This window comes from Saccopteryx bilineata, chromosome 6, assembly GCF_036850765.1.
Source record: "Saccopteryx bilineata isolate mSacBil1 chromosome 6, mSacBil1_pri_phased_curated, whole genome shotgun sequence".
Taxonomy (NCBI): Eukaryota; Metazoa; Chordata; class Mammalia; order Chiroptera; family Emballonuridae; genus Saccopteryx; species Saccopteryx bilineata.
In genome coordinates this window covers 205,731,581-205,754,846 of record NC_089495.1, presented here as the reverse complement: position 1 = coordinate 205,754,846, position 23,266 = coordinate 205,731,581, and the positions used below count along the sequence as shown (strand labels likewise).

Below are 23,266 nucleotides of genomic sequence, written 5' to 3'. Positions count from 1 at the left end.
CCTGATCCTGTTTCCAGGGGCCTCTCCCATCCCTGGGGTGTGGCCAGCCTGGGCTCCCTCAGTCCACAGTTGGTAGGGGTGCTGGGGGGCCCTTGGAGAGCCTGCCAGCGCCTAGCGGTCCGTTGTCTCCGCTCTGCCGGAAATAACCTTGCTGAGCGTTTGAGGGAAGTGTGAAAAATTGCTGAGCTGACGTTTTCTCTCTCCCAGCGTGTGTAAGTGTGCTGGGTAAACAAGGAGAAAGCCAGGAGGGGGGGAGGTGAGGAGAGCGAAGGAGGAAAGGAGGGAAGGGAGGGAGACAGCGGGGAGGGAGACAGGGAGGGAGGAAGGGAAGGGGAGGGCCTGGGGCTGGAGATAGTTCCAGTTATTAGAAAGATCCTCTTACAAGCCATTCTTGCAGCAAGGGCGGCAGGGTTAGGAGGACGGTGGGAAGGAATGGAGGGGAACGGAGGGGAGTGGAGGGGGTGCGGTGAGGAGGTGGCCTGTGAATGTGGAGGTCAAGGGAGCCACAGGCTCCTAACTGATGGAAGAGGTGAGACCCCCAATGAAAGAGGGGTCCTGCAGTAATGCAGCTCAGGGACTGCTTGTGCCTGGGAGTGCGGGGAATTCCTGGAGGACTACACACACACACACACACACGCACACGCATGCACACACATGCACACACACGCGCACACACAGGGCAATGCTCTTCTCGGCCTCCCTTCTCCACTCCTGTTCACGGCTGGGCACAGAATGCAGCAGGTGCTTCTGGTCTCCACCCCCTCCTGGAGGACTACACACACACACGCACACGCACACGCACATACACACACGCACACACACGCACAGGGCAATGCTCTTCTCGGCCTCCTTTCTCCACTCCTGTTCACGGCTGGGCACAGAATGCAGCAGGTGCTTCTGGTCTCCACCCCCTCCCCAAACCATAGGACCCAGAATCAGGAGAGCGGCAGCCCCCAAATGGGGACCGTCCCAGGTCCCCCGCAGAGCTCCCCAAGAAGAAAGACCATATCTAGTTTCCCATTGCTCTCCCACAGACACAATGCCTCTTTCTCTCCCCCTCCTGCTCCTCTCGCTCCTGCACTGTTTTCTGCCTCCTCTCCCCTGGGTCATTCTGAACACAGATTCAGTCTGTGGGTGAGATGCCAACTGGCATCCTCCCGGCCCTCTCAGAGCCTCACCCTTCCACGCCCCCAGGCCCACCCCTTCCCAGGCCCGGCTCCGCTCCCTTCTTGGGGGGAGCTGGGGGCTCTCGCAGCCATCCCCAGAAGGCTGCTGCCCACCCCTCTGCACAGCAGCGGCCTCTGTGGACCCCAGCTGAGTGTCCACCTTCCCTCCTGCCTTCCCTAGGAACTCCAGCCGGGCCCCAGGTCCCCCTCCTCTGCACCCCGTCCTGGTCCGGCCCCCTTCCTCTGCACCCCTTCCTGGTCCGGCCCCCTTCCTCTGCACCCCGTCCTGGTCCGGCCCCCCTGCTCCTCCTTCCCAGCGCATCCGACCCAGGCAGAGGAGGGATCAATGCCAATCCAATAAGGCAGCTGTCTGACCCGCACGGCTACATTAAGCTTCCCCTGCGAGCAGGCTGAGGAAGCACTCCGGCTTCTGCCCAAGGGCCCATCCAGTTGACCACATCACAGCAGCGCCTCTTTCCTCTCTCCCTCCCTCTGACGGCGCCGGGCAGTCGCTCCAGGCCAGGTCCGGCAGAAGGGCCCCCACACAGCACCCCCACACCTGAGAAAGTCCACCTGGGGAGCAGGGGGACAGGGGAGCTGCCCCCAGGCCTTGGCAGAGGCAGCGAGCCCACAGCAGGTGCATCCGGGTCTTTTTTAACCATGGCTGCCCCCGGCATCTCGGTCGTGATCCAAGTCCAAGGTCCTGATTAGAGACACGTCAGAGGTCCAGGCCTAAGTCCACATCCAATGTCCCTATTGTCCAACCTTAGGTCTAGGACTAGGTCCGAAGTCTAGGCCCAAGGTCAGTATCTCAGGTTATAGGTCCAGTCCAAGATTCAGAACAAATCCATGCCCCAGTTCAAGTTTCAATGTCCAGGGCCAGGTCCAGGTTAGTGTTCAGGGTCCAGAATCAAAATCCAGGTCCAATGTGTAGCCCAAGGTCCCGTGTAGGTCGGTTCCCAGGCTGGCTGGGTTCTGCGGGTCTTAGACCCACCCTCGGCTTCCTATTGTGCTTTGGGCTGACCTTCCCTACCCCGCCCTCAGCCTCCCTCTCAGGAAACCCAGCCGTTGAACATGATCGCTCTCATCTCTGGTCTGATTTTCCTAGGAGGCAGTCAGTGGGAGTGGGGGACAGCAGGGCCCAGGTGCTGTGGTGTCGGGGCTCATGGTCCCCCCTGCAGCCCAGGGTTGCCAGGGGTCCATGCGGGGCCCAAGCTGGGCTCTACTCTGGACAGTCTCAGTGTGTTTCCTAAGGGAGGGAGGGTCCGTGACTTGCACAAGGGCATACATGGTGGACCCTCTCTCACACACAGCCCCCCCTCCCCGTGGGTGCTTCATGCACATACTAGGGGCCCCCCCAGCCTGAAGGCCTCTGGGGGGGGGACATGGCGAGACACTGCTGAGAGAGGCGAGGCCCCCGAAACTCCCACCACCAGCCTCCGGGCAGGAAGGGAGGCTGGGACGAGCTCTCCGGCTGCACCCTTCCCTTCTGGGGCCGGGGGAGAGGGCAGGGCAGGAAGCAGGAGGCCCGGAGAGATGGCACATGTTGTGCGAGACACGTGGCGTCCAGAAGGAGGCCCAGAAACGGCCAGTCCCTGGCGACTCCCCGAGGGAGCAGGAGGCCGCTCCACCCACCAACCGGCGCTGGGCAACTCCAGACCCTCGGCCACCGCTCCTCTCTCCAGGCCCCTCGGAAAAGCTTTCCTATTGATTCCTGCAGCGCTGTGGGCCTCCCCGTGGGCACAGGAACTGGGTCACAGTCAGGAAGAACCAGGAGACGGGGGATCTCGTGGGGAGGGGCCCTGGAATCCTCTGGACACTCCTTGGGTCTAGGTCAGGGGTCACGAGCACCATGTCTTACACCCCCGGTCATGTTGGGCCAGATCTCACTGTGCCTCTCTCTGCTCAGCTGGACTCAGGGACCCCCCTCCCCAGGGGAGCAGGTATACCAGCTGCCAGCCAGGCCCCTGGAGGAGGTGGGTGTCGTTTCTGGTCCGGTGCCCAGGGAACCGCTAACAAAGATGCTATAATAAGGGGAGGGGGAGGTACCAGCCCCTTTGCCCAGCTCCACGAGCAGACAGGAGAAACTATTTTTATCCTGCTTTGCTGCTGACAGACCTGGCTTTCTGCTCAGCTGGCTGGAGCTGATTCTCGAGGCCCGAGGCCCTGGCACAGCAAGAAGCAGCTCTAAATATACCCAGGCAGCAGCCCCTGCAGCCGCGCCACCAGGCAGGGCCGGGCCCTCCCCAGGCAAGTGGGCCGCCTGGGACACTGGCCCACCACCCGGCCTTCTCTTTTACCGCCCACCACCCATCTCGAGACAGGCAAATGGCACTGGGGCTGGGAATGGGGAAGTCAGAGACCCTGGGAGGCAGGGAAAGACTGGGGAAAAGGGAGCTCTGGGCTGGAGGCAGGAGGCCAGCCTCTCTCCAGCTCAGATTTACTTTGTGACCGGAGGGGGGCCAAGGCCACTCTCTTGGTCTCAGATTCCGCAGAACTAGGGCACCAGAAGAATTGGCCATCCTGTTCCCTAAGATACAAGCTAACTAAAGCACTGAGCAGAGTGCCTTGTATACAGCAGGTGCTCAATACGCATCATCGTTTTCGTTATTACTATTTACAAAAATTTAAGGGGCTGCAGCATTTCCTAGAACAACAGCTTCTTCCCAACTCCCACAGCCTATCATGCCATCAGACACGGGCCAACTGGCGGCTCTCATTTGAAGACATCCACCACCCCTTCTCCCCACTGATCGAAAACGTGCCCTCTCCCACCAGGTCTCCATGCCCACTCAGGTGTTTTGGGAAAACACGGGCTTTGGAGGGTTTCACACCTCCTCTAGTAACAGTGAGCAAACCCTCTCCCCTCTCTGGGCCTCTGGGCGTGTCAGCACGGTGCCCGGTCCGGGCAGGGGCTCAGCGGGAGCTGGAGTAGGTGAGTCCCAGCAGTGCTTATCAGAGACTCCTCTGCCTCACCCCAGCGGCTCAGACAGCTGGATGAGACAGTGCCTTTGGGCACCCCACACCTTAATTCACATTCAGTCTCTCCCCACCACACCTTTGGGCGCAGGATTTTAAAGAATGGGTTCTGGACCCTCTGATCTGAACTAGCAAGCAGGGAAGACCAGACGTAACTCTCGGGTGACATGTTCATGACAGTGCCACATCGCCAAAGGGTTCCCGGGCCTTCCCCATCACCCCGCGTGGCAAGGGTGGCTCTAGTTCCTATCCCTCAGGTGGGGGACTCGGAGCCCACAGGGGCTGCAGGACAGGACGGACGGACGGGATGTGCCGGAGGTCACAGATCTACAGCATGAGCACAGGGGCCGGCACGGAAGCCAGGTCTCCTCTCTGGGTCCCTGCGCCTCCCTGCTTCTCTGGGGACCCAAACAAGAGAACCCTGTCTCACCCTGTGCGCTGAGGGACAGCCAGCTCAGCCTTCTAGAGTTACCTGTGGGGCAGAGGAAGGCACCCCACACCCCTCCAGCTTCCACGCACAGCGTCCAGCGTCCCAAAGAATTCTCCAAGGTTGAGGCCCAGACAGGTGAGGTGCCTTGCCCGAGGCCACACGACAACCCTGGGTGTGTTCCTTAACTGCCACACGACACCCACGCATGTCTCCTGCTCTCTGGCAGATCGGAAGGACATCACCAGGAAAATAAAGCATAATAATAATGCTAATAACAACAGCTTGAGAGGCTACTGTGTGTCAGGCATTGTCCAAGGGGCTCTACATGCATTAATTCAATCAATCCTGTTACAAGCCTCCTTACACAGATGTGGCATAAACAAGTGAAATAACTCGCCAGAGGTCACATAGGTAGGGACAGGTCTAGAATTGATGGGGGGTGAGGGCCAGGACCATAGCTGTCACTGACACAGCTATTCAGCACCATGCAGAAGGGGGTCTTCAGCGCATCTTCTTCAGCGCATCCCCGTCCACCTTCATCCTTACAGACGAAATCCAGAAAGGTTCCACCACCTGGCCAAGGTCACACAGCAAGTTAGAACCATCTCCTCCTTAACATCCCCATCCCACCCCTAGAGCCCACGCCAAACTCCGCGGCTGCTGGGCATCAGGCGTGGTCCCACCAATTCCTATCCTAGAGGTAATTCTGTTATCTGTCTTTAGGGAGACAAGCCACCTTTGTTGCAGGTACCCCCGTTTCTATATAAATAGCCTCCCAGCAACAGGAGTAAGATGCCGCAGTGCTTCAGGTCGCCACCAGAGGGCGCTGCAGGCAGACAGCCCAGTTTGGGTGAGGACTGCCTGGTTTTTTCATCAGAACACGAGGTAGAAGTGACACATCCTGGGTGAGGAAACAGAGATGAGCAGCAAGACAGGTCCAGGCAGAGGCCAAAATATACCACAGCCCAGAAGCCCCTCTGGGGAGATTGGTATTATTACTTAGCAATAATGGCTAAAATGTATTGTGGGTTTACAAGGTGCCAGGCATTGGGCTGGCATCCTGACTCTTAACTTACTAGGTGTGCAACCCTGGGAATGTTACTGAACTACCTCGTGCCTCAGTTTCCTCATCTGTAGGATGGCAGAAACCTTCAAGTCATGGCGGTAGAACACATTAGTGTGCATAAGGCCCTTAAAATCGTAGCTGACACTTACGTCCCCCAGGAGCACTGGTTACTGTTTACTTATCGCTTATTGTTTACTCCTGGCCTCCTTAATACAACTGTATGAATCAGATGCTTTTATTATACCTCAGTTTACAGCCAGGAAAACTGCGGCACAGAGAGGGCAAGTAGATCGTCCAAGACCACACAGCCTGAACCAGTAAAGCTGGAACTCAACCCAGGCAACCCAGCATGAGAGTGTGCACTGACCCAATACACCATCCTTTCTTAGTAAGAGAACATGCAGGCACTGGTCACGTGACGGCAACCCCATCCAGACAGACTGTTTCCATTCCCATACCCAAAGAGAGGCCCTGAGGCACAGGAAGTGCATGACTTGCTCAAGCTTACCCAGCTAGAGTCTGGGTAGGGGACCACGTCACCCCAACACCAGGTAGACGGAATGGTCAATAGTAGGACTGGCCTGGCCAATCCTTATCACCCATGTCACAAATACGGAGGGCCCGCTAGCTTGGGCCCTGGTTAGAGGGAGCGAGTCGTCCAGCCACAGTCCCTTCCACAGGGTCCTCCCAGTGTCTGGAAAACTGGGAGCAGGGCAGTGAGTTCTCTTCCTTGCTCTACTCCTTGAGCAAGTACAGCCACCACTCTGCACCTCGGTTCCCTTCTGTCATAGTGCAAGGATTTCTGTGATGATTCAATGAGGTTAGGTGACAGAAGTGTGCACTTAACCCATACACGCCATCCTTCCTTCATAACAGAACATGCAAGGCGCTGGTCCCATGATCAGTGACCCCCTCCAAGCCGGGCACACCAGCAAGTGCTTGAGAGATACAAGCTTTCATTATTACCATCAGTAGGTACGACGGGAAAAATTACTGAAGGAGAAGGTGGGGGTCTGGGGGTGCCCAACAAGTATTTAACTCAAGTCTGAAACAGTATTCCCTGAGCATCTGGGGGCTTGCGTCCTGGGCCTGGTTCCTGGAATGGGAGGTGGGAGAAGTCCCAGCCTGGAGGCGCACAAGAGGGGGGAATGGGGTGTTCAGAGGCTGTGCAAACCTTCTCGATTAAAAAACTACCACTGCCGCCCTGTCTGCATCTGACCACAGAGCCCCTTCTACCCCTACATGCTCCCATCACACCTGTATGCAGAGTGACCCGTGCAAGGAGCTTGAAGGGACGGAGGAAAAAATACAGACACATGCTCCCTTCAGGGTTGGCAGTGGGCACAGATGGCACCCTGTGACCATCATAAAAACCAGATGAGAGGGGGGGGGGGCTAAGCTCCATTGTTCTCTGGAATCAAAGGACAATGGAAACACCTGATTCAGTACCAGGTTGGTAAGTTTGCATATGGCTGCCAGAAACTCTCCTGGAAGCTCAGCCCCAGGGTCCTCAGGGACAGTACTAAAGACCACCATAGGTCCTAGGAGGAAAAGACAGACTGGGGTGGCCTGTAACTCTGGGAAACCCCTGTGGAATCCCCTGGGGAGCCCCAGCCTGCACACTCCCCACTCACTCAAAACCAACATGGACAGGATGTCTGGTCCAGCTCAAGAAAGGAGGGAGGAGGAGGAGGTGATTTCCCACAGGGGGACATCAGAAGGGGTCTTAGAGGAACAGGGAGCAAAGTAGGCTCCAGAGCAAGGACAGGGACGTCCCCTTCCTGGAGCACCTGTGATTACAAACATGCCACTCACTTGACCTCTTAAATCCTCCAGCAACCCTGGGAAGGGGAGGGGAGGTCCTCTAACAGGACCGTGGTTTATTCACCCCGTACTCCCTTTGAGCCAGGTGCAGGCTCGACGCAGAAATCCAGCCCTAGGAAGCTCTCGATCGGGTTGGGGAGGCAGACAATTAAATAATCTTCAGTGAAATCACTTCCTCAAGCAAGTAAAATGCGTCATTATAATAGCTAACATTTATACAGCAATTACTGTGCGCTCCCTTGCTCTCTTTCTCAATTTCCTCACATGTAACATGCAGGTTATAACAGCACCTCCTTGGCAGGGCCTGTGACAATTCAATGAGTTAACACAGGCAAAGCATCCAGGCAGAACCTGGTGCGCCTAAGAGCTTAAACACGTGGTTCTAGTCATCACTTGACTCGGGACCTCCGAAACCCTGGGAGGGAGTATCCAATCATAAGCTCCCTTTTGCCCATGAGGAAACAGATTCAGAGAAGGGGTAGAACTGGGATGCCAAAACGGAGAAAGCATGAGCTTTGATGTCAGGCCGCCAAGGTTCGAATCCTGGCTCCATCACTTACTTAGAGGAGAGCTTTAGACTATGCACCTCGGTTTCTCTATCTGTACAGCAGGTGTGATGAAAAGACCTTCACTGTGTGGCCATGAGCACTTGAGAAGCTGGTGGAATAAATTCGGTAGAGCCGCGGGAGCACTGAGCCCCGTGGGGGTGGCTGGGAGAGATGGTTTTTACTGAGGCCCACGCAAAAAGGACTTGAACCCATGCAGCCTGGCACCCAAAGAACAGAGGCCCAAGGGCGGCCACCACCTTCCAGGAACAGCCGAGGATCGCCAAGGGGGCTGGGGAGTGACTTGGTCCGACGGAGGCGTCTTCTTCGGCCCCTCACCTTCCTCCCACCGCCTTCTCGCCCCTCCAGGTTACGCCCCGCACTGCCTCCCCCACAGCAGCTACGATGCCGACCAGAAGCCGGGCCTGGAGCTGGCGCCCGCCGAGCCCGCGTACCCGCCGGCGGCGCCGGAAGAGTACAGCGACCCAGAGAGCCCGCAGTCCAGCCTGTCGGCGCGCTACTTCCGCGGGGAGGCGGCCGTGACCGATAGCTACTCCATGGACGCCTTCTTCATCTCGGACGGGCGCTCGCGGCGGCGGCGCGGCGGGGGCGGTGGGGACGCGGGGAGCGCGGGGGACGCGGCGGGCGGCTCGGGGCGCGCGGGGCGCGCGGGGCCGCCGGCGGGCGGGCACCGGCACGCGTGCGCCGAGTGCGGCAAGACGTACGCCACGTCGTCGAACCTGAGCCGCCACAAGCAGACGCACCGCAGCCTGGACAGCCAGCAGGCGCGCAAGTGCCCGACGTGCGGCAAGGCGTACGTGTCCATGCCCGCGCTGGCCATGCACGTGCTGACGCACAACCTGCGCCACAAGTGCGGCGTGTGCGGCAAGGCCTTCTCGCGGCCCTGGCTGCTGCAGGGCCACATGCGCTCCCACACCGGCGAGAAGCCGTTCGGCTGCGCGCACTGCGGCAAGGCCTTCGCCGACCGCTCCAACCTGCGCGCGCACATGCAGACGCACTCGGCCTTCAAGCACTACCGCTGCCGCCAGTGCGACAAGAGCTTCGCGCTCAAGTCCTACCTCCACAAGCACTGCGAGGCCGCCTGCGTCAAGGGAGCCGAGCCGCCCCCGCCGCCCCCTGCCGGCCCCGCCAGCTGAGCCCGCCGCCTAACCCCGCGCCCAGGCCTCGCTCTCTGAGCGCCCCGGGCGCCCCGCCTGCGCCCTCTCCGACCCCCAGCTGCGTTTCCCTACCCCAGACCCTCTTGGGGACTTGCCCCTCCCAGCCCAGAACTGTCCTCTCCAGCCCCAACCCCACAGCTCTCTCCCCACAGCACTGTCTTCTCCAACGCACCCCGACTCACATGGTCCTTCCCGGCTCCCAAGACTCGGACCTTGACCCCCGTCCATGCCCTCAAGGCTCCCAACTCAGGGCCCCAGAGCCGGGATTTTCTCCCACCCACACCCTGCACCTTTCCCTTTCTAACGCTCCGACCTTTCCTCTCCCTTCTCAGCTGAGTCGCTGAGACCCTTTCTCTGATGGAGGCCCCGATCTGAGGCCCAAACCTACCCTTGACTCTCCTGCCTGCCGCCTGCCTTTGTTCACCTCCCCCCCCCACACACACACACTACACACACACACACACACACACACACACGATCGAATGCAGGCCTTGCAGCCCCTGCGGCCCCCAGACCACATTCCAACCCCGGGCCGTCCTTCGGGCCTCTTTGCTGAGTCTCCTTGTACGTGTGTCAACCCTGAGGCCGCTCCGAACCGGCCTCAGGCCAGCCATTGACACACCACCACTCATCCACCCTCTTCCACCCACCCTCTTCCATCCGCGGGGGCGGGGTTCTCACCCACTCCCACCCCCTACGCTCTCCAGACCCCTCATCCCTCTAGCATCTCTCAACCCTCTTCAGTTCTCCCGACCTGGGGCAAACTTGAGGGGCAGTTCAGGCCCCACCCCCTAATTAGCCCCTCCCTCAGCCCAGGGCAGCCCCTCCCTAGGCTTCCAGACTCGAGCTGCCCTCTCCCCAGATTCTCTGAGCACTTTCCCCACCCCTAGGACTGCAGGTAACCCTCCTTATTTGTTGGGGGGAGATCTAAGGCACCTCACAATTGCCCTTCCCCTGTCCGGCTGGGCCTCTCCAGTTATTTATTTGTGTATTTATTTATTTATCTATTTATTATTCTAATTAATCTCTTGTCCTCACCCAGGGACGGTCTGGCTTCCCCAGCTGGACTGGGAGTCAGGGAGCCAGGCAGGGAGAGGGACAGCAAAGGCCATAGATGGCTGTCCCGCCCCCCCAGCCCACCCTGTCTTGGGGAGTGAGGCAGCAGCCCCACCCTCACCGGAGCCTGAACTCGCTGGGGAAGGGGGCACGAAAGATGGAGGGAGGTGCCAGGAGGTCCAGTCACGGGGCAGGCCCCCACGCTCCTGAGCCTTCCACTCCCATTCCAGGGAGACCGGAGAGAGGAGCTTCCTCATTTATTTCCTATTTATTCCTCTTCTCGAAGGACCCCAGGTTCCAGGGACCGACTGAGCCCCGGACCCCGCTGGGGCCTCCCAGCCCGCTTCGCTCCCAGGGAGGAGCGCTCCCTCCCGGCCACGTCTATGCAACTCTCCCGGGCAGAGGGGGCCGGGGCTGCCAGCCGCCCCCCTGTTGGCCGCCACTACCTCCCCAGCCGCGCTTTGGCATGCCCGGGCGAGGACCGAAGCACACACCTCCACGCTCACGGGCCGGCCCTCTCTGCTTTAAGCACACGCCTCTGCCCCATCGCTAGGCGCCCGCCTCGGGGACAGGAGTCCTGGAGTCTCCCACCTTCCTCTCTGCCCCCAGCCGCCAAGGAGGGTGGAGACTGGCGCGGGCCCCGGAGCAGGAGCACTTCTCTAGGGCTGCCCGGCTCTCGGTCCACCCCGGAAGGGAGGCGGCAGGGATGGAGGGAGGGAGCGGGGTCGCAGAAGCAACTATGGAGGGTGTTGACCCTGTAAATACGAACTTCCGACAGCAATAATTTTCCATGCATGCTAAACTCTAAGCCTTTTGGCCATATTTTGTATGAGCGCTTGGCGCTCCCCCTTCCCCCTCCTCCCCGTCTCTTGCCCCACACCCCCATCCCCCCCTCACCTCCAGCAGTATTACTTGTAACGCGATTCAGGGATATTAAAGGGACTTTGGCCACTCACCGGAGCCTCTAGACCTCGTGATGGGGTGGGTGGGGCTGCCGGGGGAGGGCTTCTGAGAGGAAGCCGGATTTTTCCCACTTCATTTCCCTCCCTGGAGCCTGACCAGCCGGTAACTGCCATCAGGGGTCCCATACATCCAGGGGTCCCTTGACATCCACAAAGTCCCAGATACCCTCGGTTTTTTTTTTTATTTTATTTATTAATTTTTAGAGAGAGAAGGGGAGGGAGGAGCAGGAAGCATCAACTCCCATATGTGCCTTGACCGGGCAAGCCCAAGGTTTCGAACCGGCAACCTCAGTGTTCCAGGTCGACGCTTTATCCCACTGCGCCACCACAGGTCGATACCCTCGGTTTTAATGTCCCTCAAATACTGGCGTCGGCAAACTCAAAGGGTACAAGAACCGGCTTAATAACACAAGTGAAGAGAGCAGGTTGCCTAAATACCTGGGGCGACAGTGGAGCCCGTGACTTATAGGAAAGGACCTGCCTCAGCTTGAAGACATGCACCTCGAATCACACCTCCAACACAAACCAGGAGCCAGATCTGCCCTCTGACAGCTCTGGCCGGATCTCCGGCCAGCCCTCCTGGTCACAGGAGCAGCAAGTGCACGCGTGCAAAAAAGGTTGACTTTGGCTCAAAGTTGTCCAAAAACAGCGACCTGCCCCTCGAGCTCATGAGCTACCCATTATTAAGTGTTGGGAAAGATGCCAGACAACCAACCCATCTTTCATGCCAGCTAGCTGTCTTGGTGATCTTTCAAAACACAAAGCTGTCGTTGCCTTACTAAAAACTTCCCTGGGGGCCACCAACACCATGCCACTTAATCCCAACCCTCAGCACAGACTCGCCAAAAGGTGGGGCCTGTGCGCTTTGAGGGCTGGGTGCCAGGCTTGGGGGTTGGGGTTGAAACCTGGGACCCCATCTTCCCTGGGGCCACCTTTCAGGTTTCTTTCTTCTACAGGCAGCGCAGGCAACTCTCAGACCCTCATCCTGTCTGCCTCCAGACGCTGGTGCCCGCCCACCTGTCCCTTTGTACCCTCTGGGCTGGCAGCTGCATTCTGAGGTGTGCACTAGGTGTCTCCAGCAATGACAGTGGCGTGAGAACCCCCCACAACATCTCCCATGGGACTTTGAGGGCCCAGGCACTAGTTATCTCCCCTGGCCAGCCACACACAGTCCTCTGTGGCTCCTACACACTGCTTCTGATTGGCTGATCTCGTCAAAAATGAAAGAGAAGGAGAGGGGCAGGGAGCCCAGGAGCAGGATGGGGAGAACAGGGAGACAGGGCCCTTGGTTGTAAACAGCAGACATGGACTTCGGCTGGTACTGACCGAAAAGGAGTGTATTGATGTCCTGCCCCTTATTCCCTGAAGCCACCTCTGAGGTCGCCGTAAGCAGGCAGCTTCATTCTCTGGGTCCTCGGATGTTTGCTCAGTTTGTGTACAGGGCAGCCCAGAAATGGCAAAGAATTAACATCCTCAGGCCACCCTCAACCAACAAGGTCACGAGAGTCAGCGTGCAAATGCCTAGTCCCCCACTCCCGGCCCCTCAGAGGGACAGTGCTGACACAGGACACATGATGTTTCTTCTCCGAGTCCCTGGAAAAAGTGAACCCCAATTGCCCACCAAGTCAACCGGCTCATCAGGGTGCCCTTTACTGCCACTCTTCCCTTCCCCGGTCCTCCCTGGGGTCCCCTCCTACAGCTGATGTGTCTCCTAAGATGGTCACAACAATTCTCCCCACCCACAAGCTCTTTTAGAACCTTGTATACTCTACCATCAAGAGATGGAGTCTCTGTCCTTGCCCTTGAGCCTGGGACTGGGGGGTGGGGCTGTGACAGCTCCGGCAAGTAGAATGCTGCAGAAATAATTCTATGTGACGCCCCAGACTGGAAAAGCCCATGAAGCTTGGGCCTGGTTCTCTTGGGGCAGTAGCTCTTGGAAGCTAGCACCGTGCTATGAGGAAGCCCAGGCCACATGCAGAGACCACATGGAGGTGTTCTGGTTGACAGGCAGTACCATCTGCCAGACGTGTAAACAAAGTCACCTCCAGATGATTCCAGCCCCAGCTATCAACTCATGTGCCAGCTGATGGCCCAGATACTATAGAAAAGAGACCAGCAGTCCCCACTGTACCTTGTCTGATTTCTTGACCCAGAATTCATGAGGATAATAAAACAGTTGTTTTATGCCACTAATTTTTGGAGTGGTTTGTTTTATAGCCAATAATAACTAGAACATCTTCCAGATGAACGACTTTCACACAAGCCTTTGTCTAAGGGTCTACTTTTGGGAGAATCCAAACTAAAACAAAAGGATATTGTGCATATCCCAAAATTTCACCAGCTTCTAGTTCCAGACCTACACAAGAAAACGAGGTTGCAGCTACCAGGCTTTGCCAGTTTTGTTCAGAGATCAAGGGCTAAGTGGCAGGTAAATCCTTTTAAACCCAGAGGTGAATGCCAGTTGAGCTAAGCCAATCGTGGTAACTCTACTCCCCTTACTAGGGATTGGTTTAGGCACAGATGTGTTATAATTCTTGCCAAGAGATACAAGGAAAAGGCTCTGGGCAAGGGAGTAGGAGGGTAGGCAGTGGTTAGTAAAGGTTTCTTCACTCTTAAAAAAAGAGGCACAAAAGGATATTGTAACTTCTACCTTTAAAAGTTGTTGTACAGTGATATAATGTTTGGAGCTATCTTGGAGCCATGAGGGGCAAGTCTGAGGATAAAAACCAGACCATGGAGAATGATGGTACAAAAAGAGAGAAAGAACTTGGGTCTCTGATAACATTGATCAACTACTCTACCAACCACCGATACACCTACCTCCAAACATCTTTGGAAATAAACAAATCTTAATGTTTAAGCCATGTTGAGGTGAACCATAGGTCTTACTATACGGAACTGGATACCAGGAGTGGAGGCCTCACTGGGCATACCATGATGAGAGAGTCAGGTCAGATCTCCACTTTTCCGTTTCAGAAGCTGTTCTCCTGCCTCTTCTTCATGGTTTTTTTTTGTTTTGTTTTGTGGGGTTTTTTTTGTATTTTTCTGAAGCTGGAAACGGGGAGAGACAGTCAGACAGACTCCCGCATGCGCCCGACCGGGATCCACCCGGCACACCCACCAGGGGCAAAGCTCTGCCCACCAGGGGGCGATGCTCTGCCCCTCCGAGGCGTCGCTCTGCCGGGACCAGAACCACTCTAGCGCCTGGGGCAGAGGCCAAGGAGCCATCCCCAGCGCCGGGGCCATCCTTGCTCCAATGGAGCCTTGGCTGCGGGAGGGGAAGAGAGAGACAGAGAGGAAGGAGGGGGGGGTGGAGAAGCAAATGGGTGCTTCTCCTATGTGCCCTGGTCGGGAATCGAACCCCGGTCCCCCGCACGCCAGGTTGACGCTCTACCACTGAGCCAACCGGCCAGGGCTCTCCTGCCTCTTCTTGATGAAATTCCCTAATTCTCAATAATTCTGGGGCCGAGGTGTGGGTGTCAGTTCTACTTCCAGAAACAAAGCATGATTTAGGTGTTCACAGGGGGTCTATTTTGATGGTCTCAGCGTTTTAAGGTTTGCGAGAGACTAAGGACCCAACACCAATGATCTCCAACAGTAAAATGGGTGTTACGCAAAAACTCACTGAGCACTTATTATGTGCATCCTATCCTCTCAATTCACACTCCTAACAAGTTTGAATGACAGGCAGCATAACCCCCTTTTGCAGAGGGTTCAGGAAGTGTCAGTAACTGGCCCAAGTAGCAGCCCCCGACCCAGTGGGTACCATTCCTAGCTGAGAGGGTGACTATGCAGGTGCCTACCTAGCTTGCACGATTGATTTGAAATTTAAGTAAGTTGATATAAATGCAAAGTATTTAGAATAGTGTCCGACAGCGTCAGATTCCTAGTGTCACTGTTGTCGCTATTATAACCTCCGAGGCTATTATCGATAGGGTTCCGACCGGCGGGCGGCCAACTACTACGGGTTTTTGCCGACTCATTCTCGCTCCACAGGTCCGGCCCCGCCCCGCCCCGCCCCGCCCCGCCCGCGCCCCGGACCCCGCGGGCCTGAGTCACCCCGGACTGTGCGTCACCGGCGCTCTCCCGCCCCACGACCTGCAGACTCACCCTGAGTCAGCCGGTCCGGGCGCTTCCACTCCCGGGACGCCACGCGGCGGAGGGGAGACGGCGAGGCGCCCCCCAGCGGAGAGTCGGAGCCCCGCGCGGGTCCCGCGGGTCCCGCGGCGCCCAGCCCGCGGAGCTGACGTCGGGGTGCGGGGCACCGGGAAGGGACCGGACCACCTCGGGGCCGGGGGAGAAAGGCGCCCTGGCCCGTGCCCCCCGCCCGCCCGCGCGGAATGGTACAGCCCGGCCCGGCCCGGTGAAAGCCCCGTGGGGGGCGGGGGAGAGGAAGGTGGCACGGCCGGCGGCGGCAGCGGCGCGATGGGGCTGCGCGCGGGAGCTCTGGGCAGGGCCGGGGCGGGCGCGGGGGCGCCCGCGGGACCCGGGCCCGGCGGCAGCGGCGGCGGCGGCGGCGCGCAGGGCAGCAGCATCCACTCGGGCTGCATCGCCGCGGTGCACAACGTGCCGATGAGCGTGCTCATCCGGCCGTTGCCGTCTGTGCTGGAGCCGGCCAAGGTGCAGAGCCTCGTGAACACGATCCGGGTGAGAAGCCACGGCCGCCGGCCGGACGGAGGGCGCCGGAGGGGGCAGGTCGCGCTGGACGCCGGAGGGGGCTGATTCTGGGCTCCGCCGGAGCGCGGCGTTTGCTGTGTGACCTTGAGCGACTCGACAGGCCTCTCTGGGCCTCTTTCTCCTCTCTTGAGCAAGCAGGGCAGTGACGAGACGCTGAAAATAACGACCGCTAACAGAAAGATAGCATTTGCAGTGGCCCAGGGGCGGCTTTAAGTGCCTTCGCTTCTTCATGCCAACCCTATGCGGTAGGGACTATTGTTCCTCTTTTACAGATGAGGAAACTGAGGCTCAGGAGGAGTTTTAAGCAACTTTTTCAAGGTTAGATACTTAAAAAGTGGCACAGCCTGGCCCCCGTGCCCAGCAGCGTGGCCACTACACTGTCTGGAAATAAGCCATGCTGTCACTTCTGACTGTGCATGTCACGTCTGCTGGGGGCGCTCCGTTTCAACTGGAGCAGGGAGAGGACAGGGTTCAGCCCCATCACTGAGGAGGGTGCTCAAGAATGCTGGAGTGGCCCTGGCAGGAACACTGGGGAAGGGGGGGAGACAGATGTGTCACGTTAGGCCTGCATGGCATCTTGTCCCCTTCCCTCAGACTCTTGGAAGGTGACCATATGAGACCCCAGGCCCCAACAAACACCAGACGTCTTTCAGTCCTGGAGCCGCTCCCCCAGATAGCTGCGGGGGCGGGAGGGCTCTTCCTGTCCCCACCTCCCTGTCCACCGTGGCTAACAGAGCCCTGGCCTCTCTATCTGCCCCCTTAACCTGAGGGATTTCTTCATGAAGCATGTACATGCACCTGAGACTAGATTACACGTTTGTTTGTGTTTCGTTGTCTGTCTGTCCCACCTCATGTGAACTCCACAAGAGCAGGGACTCTGTCCTATCTTGGCTGTTCCCCCAATACTAGCACACTGCCTGGCTGTGGATGGAGGACCGAGCCGTGAATGCTGTAACCCACCCTGGGCCTTTGCACGGGCTTTTTCCCTGCCAGGAAAGCTCTTCCTTCTCTGCTTTATTATTTCTAACGCCTCGGTCTTCCCGTCTCAGGGTCAGTGTCTTCCCTGACGGCCCCTATGGGTTAGTGTGCCTACCAGCATAGTTCTTGTCCCAGTGGGTTTTCATGGGCTGTGTAGACACCTGACTTCCACACTAGAACCATATGCTCTGTGACAGCGAGAACCAGACCTGTCTTTGCTTACCATAGGTCTTAGGTTTCCCTGGCTATTATAACAAAGTACCAGAAATGTCTTGGCTTAAAACAATACAGATGTGCTCTTCTATAGTGAGAAGTCCAACATGGGTCTCACCAGGCTAAATTCAAGGTGTGGCGGGGCTGCATTCCTTTCTGGAGTCTCCTGGGGAGAGTGCATTTCCTCAGCAACTAGAAGCCACTCACTTTCCCTGGCTAGTGGCATCTGCTCCATCTCCAAAGCCGGCAACCTCAGACCTCCTCTTCTGCCAGGATAACCTCCCAGGTCAAGACCCTTGATATTAACCAAGTCCTTTATGCCCTGTAAGGTAACATATTCACAGGCTCCAGGGGTCAGGGTGTGGCCATCTGAGGGAGCTGTCCTCCTGCCCATCCACCCACCATCATGCCACCAGCACCCAGCACGTCTGCACCCCCCACCCCCACCCCCGTGAGTGCTCCACTGACGGCCGGGCAGTGCTCTGCGCCCACACGCCCGCCACATGCATCAGCCTCCTACAGAGGCTACTTGGGCAGCAGCCCTACAGAGTGTCTTCCTTTCGCGATGCCCATTCAGACAGATGCTCAGGACGCCAGGCCCCTTGCTCAGGGTTCCCCAGCTGCTCTTCGAAGGAGCCGAGATTCAACTTTAGGTTTTCCGGGTTGCAGGGCCCCAGCTCCTAACTTGGTGCTTCATAATTATATCTAGAATGAATGGATAAGCATTCCACCAAAGCGGCTTCGTTAAGAGAGAACCCACGGGCCGGGCCGGGGGCGGGAGGCCTGCCAGGCAGCTCACACGGGGCGTGGTCTCCCCAGAGTGCTCTGCCCCCCAGCCCAGCCCTGCCTCAGGCTGTCCCTACTCTGGGGACCACCCACACTCCAGCTGGCTGCAGGCCCATACCAACCAGGAAGTCGGCTTAAATTTTCCTCTTTCTCTTCTCTCACGTTCACCCCTGCCACCAACCAGTCCCCTCAGATCTGCCCCCCAAACGTGCCCCAAACTTGTCCACCTCTCCGTTTCCCGTCCACACCCACCCCACCCCCACCCCCCAGCCTGCTTCTTCCCCTGAAGACCTGCTGAGGCCTCACCTGGATCCTCCCTGCTTTCTTGCCTTCCTCCAGCCCACCAAGCCTGCTCTCCCGGGACAACTTAATAGAATATTCATTAGATCGAGTTACCCTCCCCTGTTTGAAATGCTCCAAGGCCCACCCACTGCTCTCAGAAACAAACCTGCCCCTGTCAGTGGGTTCCTGCTGACTTTTCTGCCCTCTTCCGCTCCTCCGCCCCCCTTGAGTTAGTTCGCTCTGGTCAACGGGCATCTTTGCCTTGCCTCCAATCCAGTGAACTGGTTCCGGCCACAGGCCTTTTGCGCCTACTGTTTGCTCTGCCTGGGCTGATCTTTCCTCAGATTTATTAGTGAGCACTTTCGGTGTGCCAAGCATTGTTCAAAGTGCTTCACATAGATTAACTCGTTTAACCCAACAGCTCTATGAGGTGAGTATGTTTTCTTTATTCCTATCTGACAGATGGGACAACTTAGGCACAAAGAGATTTGATTGTCCGAGGTCACATAGCAGTTAAGCAGCAGAGCTGAGATTTGAACCTGGCATTCGGGATCTTACTCGGAACTATTCCACCTGTCTTTCCAAGTGGATTTCTCTATGTTCAGTTCTCTGGTCCACTGTCACCTCAGAGAGAGGCCTTGTGGACCCCCATCCCTGTCATGTCAACCTGTATAATTGTCTTCCTATCACTTGTCACTCCAACACTCACATCTTCATTTCATCTGTCCTGCTAGACTGAAACCCATGAAGGCAGGGGCTGCCCCTTATTCCCAAAGTCCAGGACAGTGCCAGATAGACATGTGTGTGTAGGTAGGTATATGCAGATATAGATGCATGTGGTGTATTGATAAAATGTTTAACAACCTTGTTTCTAGGGAGGAAAAGCCCTGATTTGTAGTATCTGCCCATTTCCCTGGTGTAAATACTCTCACCATGGCTGAATTTCAAGCTATCAAGGTGATGTCAACCAACTCACAAAATTCCTGACTATTCGACGGTGTTTCTCTCCGGCTAGCGTTAGCCAGTGTGCGTGCCCTGTAGGAACTCAACACAGGTGAATGAAGTCTGCTTTGCAAACTGCCCAGCCCTGTTTCATCCTCATTTACCCTGTGGCCCTTTTCTCTCCAGGAGGACCCAGACAGCGTGCCCCCCATCGATGTCCTCTGGATCAAGGGAGCCCAGGGTGGTAACTACTTCTACTCCTTCGGGGGCTGCCACCGTTACGCGGCCTACCAGCAGCTGCAGCGAGAGACCATCCCTGCCAAGCTCGTCCAGTCTACCATCTCGGACCTGAGGGTGTACCTGGGTGCGTCCACACCAGACTTGCAATAGCGGGCTCCTTGGCCCCTGCCAACACTCCCAAAAGCCCAGAAGACACACCTGGCTTCTCGTGGGCTGGACCGCGCAGAAGATGCAGCAGGGGAGCATTCTCTTTACACCTGGAGGAAGGCGGTCTGACTCTAAGCGCCTGCTCTGCTAGCTAGCTGCGAGACCTGGAGCTCACTCCCGAACAGTGTGGGAGGCCCTGGTCCCGAGCTGTGGAAACGGGCCCTGTCTTTGCGTTTGCGGGATTACTGAGAGGAAGAAAGACAGGAAATGGGTGTGGAGACCCACCTGCTGCTGGCTCTGGGTTCCCAAGGTCAAGGATCCTTCTGCATTCTTTTTTTTTTCTTTTTTTAATTTTATTTATCCATTTTTATTGGAGAGAGAAAGAGAGGGAGAGAGAGGAAAGAGATAGAGAGAACAGGGGAAGGAGCAGGAAGCATCAACTCCCATATGTGCCTTGCCCAGGCAAGCCCAGGGTTTTGAACCGGCGACCTCAGCATTTCCAGGTCGACGCTTTATCCACTGCGCCACCACAGGTCAGGCTCCTTCTGCATTCTTGTCTTTGTGTGGAATACATTTAGCTCTAAGTAAAAGAAAACCTAGGTTAACAAAGAGACGTTCCTTTTTCCACCCAGCATCGATTCTGGGGAGAGGTGACTGGCGGTACCGTTTAACAGCTCAGAAAGGCAGGGCCCACGTCTCTGTGATCCTTTCCGGCTTCCCTTCTTGCTTGTCACTTCATGGTCACAAGACAGCTGCTGTGCCTCTAGGAGTCGTGGCTTTGCTCCAGGAAGAAAGGAGTGGGGACAAGGAAGGGCCAAGCCAGCTGCACCTGTCAGCTCCTATCATAAAGTCAGACCTTCTTCAGAGGCCTTATTCCTGCTCTCTCGGCTGCACATTTCCTCCTCGCTCTCCTTGGCCCAAAACAGCTACCGCTGCCACCCTTAGATGCAAAGAGCTGAGACAGCAAGCAGGGAACAGAACTGTCACAGTTGAGGGGACCAATCGTATCCCATTTCCCGGGACTGGCACTCAGCTTCCTGCAGTGAGGTTGGAAGCCCACCACTGCCTAGAGAGGAATCGTGATGCCAGCTAGCCTCTGCCGCGTAACACACCAGCCCCGACCGTAGCAGCCAGGGACAGGTCATGCACGTGCTCCCCGCTCTGTGGGTTGGCAGTCTGGACCACGCTCATCTGGACAGTTCTGAGGTTAGGTTGCCTAGGGTCACTCCTGGGGACTACATGCAATCAGCTGTCACCTCAGATGGGTCCAGGGCGGCCTAGCTCACTTGTCTGACAGTTGGCAGGCTGTTGGCTGGGTGACCAGTTCTCCTCCGTGTGGCCTCTCCAGCAGGCTGGCTCAGGTTTAACCTCACGGTGGCCTCCGGATTCCAAGAGGATGAGGACTAGAAGCTGTGAGGCCTCTGGGAGTCTAGGCCCAGTTCTGCCAGGCTTGGTACGAGCGCACTTCTGCTGAGTCCTTTGGGTCAGAGCAAATTAAAAGGCTGGCCCAGCTTCCAGGGGTAGGGAAACAGACTGTTCCTCTTAAGGAAACTGAAAATGACTTGTGGCATTTTCCATCCGTCACAAAGGGTTTGCACAGGTGAAGGGCAGTGTTTCTCTCCTACACAGGGCCTTGCTCTGCCCAGCCTGGTCACTAAGACACTGTCCCGGCTCTCAACACTAGGGGGAGAGGTGCTAGGGCAGGGGGTGGATTTCTCCCTGGGCCCGGGCCCACTCTAGTGGGGACGTCTCGTTATCTGCGCTAGAGGGATGGGGGAGGTCGGGTGGAACATTCCAGAGGGGCCTCTGAAAGCCAAGAGTCCTAGAGGGAAGGGAAGACACGGAAGGGCATAAGGACAGTACACCAATGTTCATCTCTTAACTTTGACAACTTCGTACCACATACGACGGGAGACACTGATGTTGGTTGGGGTAGGCTGAGACTCTGTGCTATCTTGGCAACTTTTCTGTAAATCGAAAACCATTCCAGAATAAAGGTTTATTTAGTGAAAAGAGGGGTGTAATTGCTTTAGGCCAATGGTTCAGGTTCTCAGACTGGTTGGAGTGGGGGCCCTATCCCCGCGGTTTCTAATTCAAGAGATCTGGAGAGGGACCTGTGAATTTGCTTTTCTAACAAGTTCCCAGGTGCTGCTGCTGCCGCTGCTCAGGGACCACAAGCTGGGAATCACAGAGCTGGACTGCGTCAGTTATTTTTAGACATGATGACACCCCCTCCACCCCCCACTGGGCTAGCTCCCGGGAGATCTGTGTTCTAGGGCCAGCTCGTGCACTCGGTCCACTGTGACATTGGACAGAACCTTCCCTGGGGCTTTCTCCAAGCCGTCAAATGGACTGTCTGTCCCTAAGGTTGGTAGCAAGGGTCAGGAATCTAAGGACATGATTTGTAGACCATGCTGTTCTGAGGTGCCACCGTCACCCACGAGGAATGACCTCGTAGGAGTACTGTTGGCTAGAGTGACAGAATGGTTGCCCCTTCCTGAAAGGGTTTTTTCTTCTTGCAGATAAGACACAAGCGGGCCACGCTAAGAGCCCTGCTATGCACTGTTGGGGGGGGGGCGTGCAGAACAGACTTGGAGTGGGAGGGGTTGGTCATTCTTCAGGAAGGTTAAGTGGGTCTTAAAGGGTGAAAACAGTTGTTCTCAGTGGAGGATGAGAGCTGCGTTTCCCCGGCTACGCCAGCAGGTGGCGGTGTTTTCCGGCCTGCGGAAGGCTGGCTGAGCCTCTAGCCCGCCGAGCTTAGGTAGGGAAGGGAGTGGACCGGAGGGGCCCGGCTCAGAGGAGGCGTATGAATTACTTACAGAGAAGCCAGGGAGTCCAGGCGTGAGAAGGGGACTGAGCTGGGAGTTTGTAGTTTCAGGTTCTTCTTATTCTGACCACTCTTCGCTCTGCGTCCTTGCACACTTCATGACCTCTCCAGGCCTGTTTTTTGGTCTCGGGAGGCTGAGCCAGCCAGTGGCAGGCTCTGCAGAGGTGATGCCTCCTCCAGGAAGCTTCCTGCCCTTCTAGGCTGAGCCACGTGTCTCTTCTGGGCTCCTGGGATCCAACGGTGTGTCCCCTCCCCAACCAAACCACTGCCTCCAGGAACTTTAGTCCAATGAAAGGCAGTATGGAGGGGCCCCTTCGTGCCCTACAAACAACCCTCTTCACCACGATTGATTTAAACACTTTTTTTAAATTTCATGTTTCATATATTATATATTCACCTTTAAAACATTAAGATATTCAAATACTAATTAAACATTAAAAAATTAAAATACAAGGTACAGGCTAAAGTCCACCGTGAGTTCTAGTCTTAGTGGTCCCTTGGCCTCCCTAACTGGGACAATTACCTGCATTAATTTGGCATTTACCCTTCCAGAACTTTCTCTGACTGCGTAGTAGTGTTCGCATGTGAGTAAAGAATACTTTTCATTTCTACATTATTTTGCAGATGACACTTGCAATCTGCCCTAGCCATCCGCCTCATTAGTGTCTTCGTTCTCTTAGGGTCTCTCTCATTCTGGTCACTTCCTCAGAGGGGCCGTCCCTGACCACTACACTGTCTAAAAGAGCTCCCTCCCCCATCATTCTATCACCTTAACTCAGATTTCTTTTCCTCCTGACATGTATCAGCGTCCCTGAAATCACCTTCTGTGTCTGTTTATAACTATCTCGCCCACGAACATGTAACTTCTCCAGACAGGACTTGATCTATCACTGCAGCCTCGGTGCCAAAAACAACAGGTGGTACATAGTAAGTGCTCAGTAAACACCTGTTGAGTGAATAAATTCCAC

The 23,266-nt window shown here is 56.7% G+C and overlaps 2 protein-coding genes across 2 annotated transcripts in view; both read left to right on the top strand.

Moving 5' to 3' along the window:
- The window catches only part of SCRT2 (scratch family transcriptional repressor 2), a 14,525-nt gene extending 3,783 nt beyond the window's left edge, over nt 1-10,742 (top strand). The window contains exon 2 of the mRNA XM_066234266.1: nt 8,380-10,742. Within this exon, the coding sequence (XP_066090363.1) occupies nt 8,380-9,167 (788 nt within the window). The 3' untranslated portion in view covers nt 9,168-10,742. The remainder of the gene's footprint in view (nt 1-8,379) is intronic.
- A 4,603-nt stretch (nt 10,743-15,345) lies between these two features.
- Nucleotides 15,346-21,484, top strand: SRXN1 (sulfiredoxin 1). The gene is made up of 2 exons (XM_066234267.1): nt 15,346-15,853; nt 19,271-21,484. Exons 1-2 carry the CDS (start codon nt 15,632-15,634, stop codon nt 19,472-19,474), a joined length of 426 nt encoding a protein of 141 aa, XP_066090364.1. The 5' UTR covers nt 15,346-15,631; the 3' UTR covers nt 19,475-21,484.
- The last annotated feature ends 1,782 nt before the right edge of the window (nt 21,485-23,266 follow it).

Excerpts from the sequence above, each read along its gene's own strand:
- SRXN1 (XM_066234267.1), top strand. The coding sequence starts at position 15,632 with ATGGGGCTGCGCGCGGGAGCTCTGGGCAGGGCCGGGGCGGGCGCGGGG. Across the intron at positions 15,854-19,270 it reads GCCTCGTGAACACGATCCGG|GAGGACCCAGACAGCGTGCC; the intron begins GTGAGAAGCCAC and ends TTTTCTCTCCAG.